Source organism: Loxodonta africana, chromosome 3 (genome assembly GCF_030014295.1).
Source record: "Loxodonta africana isolate mLoxAfr1 chromosome 3, mLoxAfr1.hap2, whole genome shotgun sequence".
Taxonomy (NCBI): Eukaryota; Metazoa; Chordata; class Mammalia; order Proboscidea; family Elephantidae; genus Loxodonta; species Loxodonta africana.
Genome location: NC_087344.1, coordinates 13,898,689 through 13,906,627, shown reverse-complemented (window position 1 = coordinate 13,906,627; position 7,939 = coordinate 13,898,689). Strand labels below are relative to the sequence as shown.

At 40.0% G+C, this 7,939-nt stretch overlaps 1 protein-coding gene across 1 annotated transcript; it reads right to left on the bottom strand.

Annotated features, from left to right (window-relative positions):
• Positions 1-641: 641 nt before the first annotated feature.
• On the bottom strand, positions 642-1,925 carry LOC135230862 (olfactory receptor 7G1-like). Its single transcript, XM_064283098.1, has one exon. It carries the CDS (start codon positions 1,923-1,925, stop codon positions 993-995), a length of 933 nt encoding a protein of 310 aa, XP_064139168.1. The 3' UTR covers positions 642-992.
• Positions 1,926-7,939: the final 6,014 nt, after the last annotated feature.

The window sequence follows — 7,939 nt, the reverse complement described above, 5'->3', positions numbered from 1 at the left end:
GCATCAGTTTAAAACAAAGACCAAAGTCATTAACATTTGGTCAAAACAAAATCATTAACAGAGGTACGTGAAGGAGGCAGGCAGAGGAAGAATAACTTAAAGATTTATCATGGCCTTAGTTGTGTTAAGCTCTCAGTTGCCCATTTTGAAAAAGGAGAAAACATGCTCGGGGTATTGGGGTCACACTGCTAACAACATCACTATAATAAAAAGCCCTTCCTCAGGCTCTGCTTCTGTGGAACCTGCCCAAAGAAACTGAGTTTAAAGAGTTGAAAAAATTCGTGAAACAGCACAGATTTAAACAAAAAAGCAAAGTCAGGTTTCAACCCCAAGTTGAAATGCACTTAGTGTAGTGAGTTTAATGAACTTCAAGGATGATCAAGAAAAAAGATTATGACCATGAGATAGCAGTTGAAAGGCAAGCTGTTTTATTGGTGTGATGCATTGACAGCTGCTTGTAGGGTGTAATCTTCCACAGTAGGAGGTCTTCCAGAGGTAAGAGGTGCAGGGAGAAAACAGAAGGGGAAGAAGGGATGAGAACTCCCAGGGAAGTGCAGAAGGAAGGAGGGAGATAATGTGTCCCTGTGAGAAGCTCTACTGCAGCAAGTTGGGGAGTCTCTGGGTCAAAGGTACTCCAAAGGCAGAGCACATTAGGATTATTATAGCGACAGGTCTTCGCCCATCTATGGATAGCAAACGCTGGGTGTATTTTTGTGGGATAAGTAAGGGAGGAAGGCTCTAAGTTGGTAAAATTCTGATTACGTGGGCTATTTTTAAAACAAGTATGTACAAATTTGAGTTTGACACTGGCACACTTTTTTGAGCTTGCTGTGAAGAAGTACACAAATGGGGGCTAATATACAGAGGTTGTTTTTGACTCATTTTTATAACGCTTAGCCATTATGTCATCTAGTTAGGAATTCTGACTCTCCAGTATTTCTTTTACTTTTACTCATTCTAGAAACTCAAGCCCAAAGCAGATGACACAATCACTAAAAATAAAGTATCCTACCAATGATTTTTCTCATGGCTCCCTTCATGTCCCTGTTCCTCAGGCTATAGATAAAAGGATTCATCATTTGAGGGACCACAATGTACATCACGGAGGCTACTGTTGTCTTCCTGGAAGAGTGTGTAAATGCTGAACTAATGTACACTCCAAATCCTGTCCCATAGAACAAGAAAACAACTGTGAGGTGAGAACCACAGGTGGAAAAAGCTTTATACTTTCCAACAGCTGATGGCATTCTCAGGATGGAGGAAACAATTTGAGTGTAAGAAAAAATAATCCCAGAGAAAGGAATACCACCAAATATGCTAGACATAAAATATAGTATGATGTTATTGATGAGAGTATTGGAACAGGCGAGCTTGAGGACCTGAACAACTTCACAGAAGAAGTGGGGGATTTCCAGGTCTGTGCAGGGCAGTCTCAGCAACATCAGACTATGGACCAGGGCATTCATGATGCTAATGAACAAAGAGAGTATGACCAGCAGACCAAGGAAGTGGGGGTTCATGATGACTGTGTACCTCAATGGATGACAAATAGCCACATAGCGGTCATAGGCCATTATTCCAAGGAGAAAATTTTCAAAACCTCCAAAAATTATGGCAGCACATACCTGGGTGAGGCAGCCAGTGTAAGTGATAGAGTTTCTCTGTGTATTGATGTTCACTAACATCTTCGGGACTGTGGTTGTACTTAAACAGATGTCCGTAAAGGACAGATTGGAGAGAAAGAAGTACATGGGGGTATGGAGGTGGGAATCATAGCTGATAGCCAGGATGATGAGCAGGTTTCCCAGGATGGTGACCAGGTACACGAACAGAAAGATGTTGTAGAGAAGGGGCTGCAGTTCTGGATCCTCTGCCAGTCCCAGGAGAAAGAACTCTGAAACTCCTGTTTGGTTTCTGGGTTCCATATTGTTGATTAAACTGATGGAAAAGATAAGTGACAAGACAATCAAATATGTGGTCCCTGGACCAGCAGAAGCTTCATCACCAGAGGCAAAAGCCATCCGGGAAGGGAAGGAGAAGAATGGAGAAGACTAGAAAGTTTGTGTCCCCTGTACGCATATTATTTGGCTATTTATTAAAAAAAAAAAAAAAAAAACCTGAATCTAATACAGCTGAGTGTAAACATTTATTTGTTCTTGAAAGGGGTGAAAAGTTAGTCATGGTTTTATATACATATTTTCATACTACCTGTGCTCCTGTGGTCATTGTAAATATTTGGCAACTTTATAAAGAGAAAATAAATGAACTAGGGAGATGGTGTGATGTGTGTGTCTCAGAATCCATGTCTTTCCAAGATAGGAGCTGGATAACAGAGATGATAAAAATATATGTTAAAAACAAGGAATGAGGAGACAAATTCCACAAACCACCTCCTTCTCTACCACAAGAATTCAAGTAAATATTAGAATTCTATAGTGTTCATCTGGAAACTCTGGTGCCGTAGTGGTTAAAAGCTACAGCTGCTAACCAAAAGGTCAGCGGTTCAAATTCACCAGCTGCTCCTTGGAAACTCTATGGGGCAGTTCTATTCTGAAAACCTTCACAGGGTTGCTATGAGTGGGAATCAACTTGACAGCAACAGGTTTGTATTTTTTCATTATAATGGTCATCATGTTTCAAAAGGGACAGATTTATGTTCAGGAGGAAAATGGTCCCTCCATTGTAGAGAGAGAAGAGGAGACTGGTAGAATGAGAGGTCCTTGAGACTGGTGCAAAGATACATGGAAACATGTATCTTTGCACCAGTCAGGAAGATGGAATAGATGCAGGGGTCCACGGAAGCCTTATTTCCAATCATTTTATGCATGTACTCTCATCATTCTCCCTGATGAGAGAAAGACCCTCAGTGGGAAGTACTGACACAGTGACTGCAACAATGGGCTCAAGCATAGCAATGATTATAAGGATGGCACAGGACTGGGCGACGTTTCTTTCTGTTGTGCTTGGGTTCACTATGGCACCTAACAACAACAACTCTCCTCCCAGCTTCCTCTGGATGAACCTGTGAGGAAACACTTGCCCTCTTTCTAAATGTTAACCAAGGGACTCTAGGTTACCTGGCTGGTGTCATTGAGGAATGATGCTTAACACCTGCCCTCGATGCTGGATGATGTAGATGGATGTTCTCTCCACAGGAAAGGCAGAAGGGCCTGGTGAGGCACCCAGCTCCTGGACAAGAGGATTATGGTGGGTAATGTCTCAGGTGTGCTGGTCCCTGACTGAAGAACTGCTCCTGAGTGAGGGGGTAACAGGCAGACTATTTGCAGATTCTGTATCCCTAGGGGCTCAATATCCAAAGCTCCTCATTAGCCAAACATTTTATTGTCATTCTGATCCAAAGAGTACAAATTCTTAAAGACCAAGACAATAAAAGGTGGAATTCAGGATGGGTGATTTCCTGACAAGGCTGGTTGCTTGTCATTCACCTTTCTCCACCCATTGTTTCTGCTCACCTCCATGTCACACACCTAGCACACTTGGACATACCATTCTTATCTAACTGCATTCCAGTCTTCTTTATTTAATTACAACTGAAAGCAACTCTATCTAACCAAATGACCTTAGGAAGCCTGATACCTATTTCAGGTGTGAAAATATTGTGTGTTGTTCTTGTTCACAGGCTCCACAGGGTCATTTCTGACTCATAGTGACACTATGCACAACAGAACAAAACACTGCCCGGTATTGCTCCATCCTCACAATCGTTGCTATGTTTGAGCCCATTGTTGCAGCCATTGTGTCAATCCATCTCAGTGAGAGTCTTCCTCTTTTTCACTACCCCTTTACTTTAGTAAGCATGCTGTTGTCATTCTACAAGGACTGGTCCCTCCTGATAACGTGTCCAAAGTATGTGAGATGAAATTTTGTGTGCCAATTTAGTATTCACTTAAAAATATTTTACCTTTAATGAGCTCTATTTTTTGTGTGTTTTACCACATTTAACTATTTCTGTATAAATTTTGTTAATATATAAACTTTTGAAAACCAAATTGAGACAAGACGGCATTGTAATTTCACCTTTTGCTATCTGAACTTGATTCACTTCAAATGCATGAAATAATAGATATAATCGAATAAAATACAGCTGGTCACACCAAAAAGATAAACTTTTTCTTGCACCACAGAAAGACCTGAAACATAAAAGCTCATTCCAATAAGTACTAAACTGAGTCAATGTTGCTGACAAGTGAAGTGAGTAATGGATGAAGAATCAAAATCTGGACTTAATAAGGTAGAGAACGTTGGTGACTCTTCAGGAGCACTTTCTGTTGCATGCAGGGGCAAGGACCTGATTGGAGTTGACAAACTAAAAAAAAATATTGTGCTTTAAGTGTAACTTACAATGCAAATTAGTTTCTCGTTCAGGAATTTATACATAAATTGTTTTGTGACATTGGTTGCAGTCTCCACAATGTGTCAGCACTCTCCCCCTTTCTGTTTGCACCAGGTTTCCCATATCTACTCCTCTATTTTTCCTGTCCTTTCCTGTCTTTGTGTCTTTGCTTTTGGGCAGGTGTTGCCCATTTAATCTTCTATACTTGATTGAACTAAGAACCACATTCCTTATGTGTGTTATTATTTATTTTATTGGCCCCTCTAATATTTGACTGAAAGGTGGGCTTTGGGAGTGGCTTCCATTCTGAGTTAGCAGGGTATCCAGGGGCCATAGCTCGGGTGTTTCTCCAATCTCCGTTAGATAAGTAAGTCTGGTCTTTTTCTGTGAATTTGAATATTTTTCTACAGTTTTCTTCTGCTCTGCCAGGGACACTCTATTGTGATCCCTGTCAGAATTGTCTGTGGTGGTAGCTAGGCACCATCTAGCTCTCCCGGGCTCAAGCTGGTGGAATCCCTGTTTCATGTGGCCCATTAGTCCTTTGGACTAGTATTTTCTTTTTGTCTTTTGTTTCTCCTTTGCTCCAGTTGGAATGGGACCAATGGATGTATCTTACATGGCTGGTCACAAGTTTTTAAGACCCCAGATGCTACTCACCAAAATAGGATGTAAAGCATTTTCTTTATGAACTATGTTGTGCCAGTGGATGTAGATGTCCCCTGAGACCATGTTTCCCAGCCCTCAGCCTCAGTACATTGGTCCCTCAAGGTTTTCGATGTGTCTAGGAAGTTTCTATGACTTTGTCTGTTTTGAGTTGTGCTGAATTCCCCTACGTTGCGTGTTGTCTTTACTTCACCAAAGTTAACACTTGTCTACTATCTAGTGATTTCTCCTCCCACATTTTCCCTCCTTGATAACCATCAAAGATTTTTTTTCCCTCTGTGTAAGCTTTTTTTATGTTTTTATAATAGCGGTCTCATACAACATTTGTCCTTTTGTGATGATTTATTTCATTCAGCATAATATTCTACAGATTCATCCAAGTTGTGAGATGTTTCACAGTTTCATCACTGTTCTTTATCATTGTGTAGTATTACATTGTATGTACAGTAATTTGTTTATCCATTCATCTGTTGATGGGCACTTAGGTTGTTTCCATCTTTTTGCTATTGTGAATAAAGCTGTACTGAATATGGGTGTGCATATGTCTATTCATGTGATGGCCCTTATGTCTCTAGGCTGTATTCCTAAGAGTGCGATTGCTGGATAGTATGGTATTTCCATTTCTATTTTTATAAGGCGGTCCTATATCATTTTCCATAGTGGTTGTACTATTTTAAATTCCCGCCAGCAGTGCGTAAGAGTTTCAATTGCTTCACAACCTCTCCAACACTTATTATTTTCTGTTTTTTTAATTTTTTATTAGTACCATTAATGTCAAGGTGAGATGGTATCTCATTTTAGTTTTGATTTTCATTTCTCTATTGGCTAATAATTGCAGTATTTTCTCATGTGTCTGTTAGCTGCTTGAATGTCTTCTTTGGTGAAGCATCTGTTCACATCCTTTGCCCATTTTTTAATTGGATTGTTTGCCTTTTTTTGTTGAGGTGTTCAAGTATTCTATAGATGTTAGCAATAGGACCGTTGTCAGATATGTCATAGCCAAAAACTTTTCCCAGTCGGTAGATTCTTTTTTTATTTTTTTGATGAGCATAAGTCTTTAATTTTGGGGAGCTCTCAGTTATCTAGTTTATCTTCTGGTGTTTGTGCATTGTTAGTTATGTCTTGTATTGTATTTATGCCATGCATTAGGGCCCCTACCATTGTCTATATTTTTTCCCCATGATCTTTCTAGTTTTAGGTTTTATATTTAGTTTTTGATGTATTCTATGTTAGGTTTTATGTATGGTGTGAAGTATGGGTCCTGTTTCTTCTTCTTCTTCTTTTTTAATAGATGGACTTCCAGTTTTGGATAAACCACTTTAATTCTGTTGGAAAATCCACATTTCTGGGTTCATGGAGTTGGGGTGATCCACACAGGCCATTTTCCGTCAGGTATCCTTTTTCAAATCCTTGAGCATTAAAGGAATTGCTTTTTCTGGTGTCCTCTCCAGATCACATCATAGCCTATCTAGCAACTTATCAGAGACTGTTTTACTTCAGGCACTGGGACCTTTTAGAGAATTATAAAGGTGGAGTCAGTTTCAAGAAGCAGGAACCCAGGGTCTGACCGGAGAATGTGTGGTACATCCTTAGTGACTCTGTTCCTTCAATAGACTGATCCTGGAGCCCTGCATATGTTCTGATGCTATCTCTTGAGATATTAACATGACAATGACCTATATAGCCTGTTTTTGCTATCCCTTCTTCTGAATGCCTTCTCTATATTTTTGAGTTGATGCTGCCTGATTTGAATAATATCTACTCACAATGCATATATTCTGTAATACTAATTTCTGATGTTTCTCTGTGCATTTAGGTTTTTTGACAATTGCTGGCGTCAGAAGTTGGATCCATAGCAGCTGACCAACTTCCCCCAGAGCTCTTGTTGGACATTAGCATGACACCCTCAAAAGCTCTTTCAGTTCATTGCCTGCATGGAGCATCTGGAGGCCATCTTGGTAAGCCCTCTTGGACTTTTGAGTCCCACCCCTTTTTTGTTTTGAGCTTGAATCCAATATTTATTGTGAGTTTGGTGCATTTGTTGTCTTGTAGTGCTTAGGACTGTCTCAAAATGGGGTATGCCAAATTCAATTAAGAAAAACGAAACAAACCTGTTGCCATTGATTCCAACTCATAGCAACCCTATAGGAGACAGTATAATCGCCCCATAGACTTTCCAAGGAGTGCCTGGTGGATTTGAACTGCCAATCTTTTGGTTAGCAGCCATAATTGTTAACCACTATACCAGAGTTTCCAATCCAATAAAGAGGTGGATTTTCCTAGTGGAATTCTGTCTCACTACATGGCCAAGAACTATGGGGTCTAGGTCTTGTTTGTATTTGTATTTTTCTGTTTGAGCTTCCTATCATTTCCAGCTCGTCAAATTGGAGACCACATTGGGGTACTTTTCAGTTAGAGAGACTGCTGTGTTTGAGATCTAAATTAGAAAACCATGGTGCCCAAACCAGACAGGATCAATGGGTTGCTTAATTTGATTGATATTCTGAAGTTTCTAAACACATTCAGGATTCCAAAATAACTTCTGTGAAAGATTTTGTTTCAAAAATTGTAATTCATAAGAGGCTGCATCCCTCACTGGAAGAATGAAATAGGTTCGGAAAGAATGAAACTGGTTTTTTTATGGTTGTTACAAAGAAATTCCAGAGTTTTTTTAAGCCACAAAACGTGTAGGCATGAGAACTTCAAGGTCTTCTAGGGTATTTATTGCCAACAGAAAGATGCTCATGTGAGGATAAGCTGGAACAGGAGATGAGCCAGAGCATTATGCTGCCCACCAGCTGATAGAAAACTCTCATGCAATGGCGGTACACTGTAAAACAAAATACTCACCAAACCCTGCATCAGACTCCCTGCTAGGTATTGTATTCAACTGTGGGAAACCAAAGTTTCAATCCAAGGGAA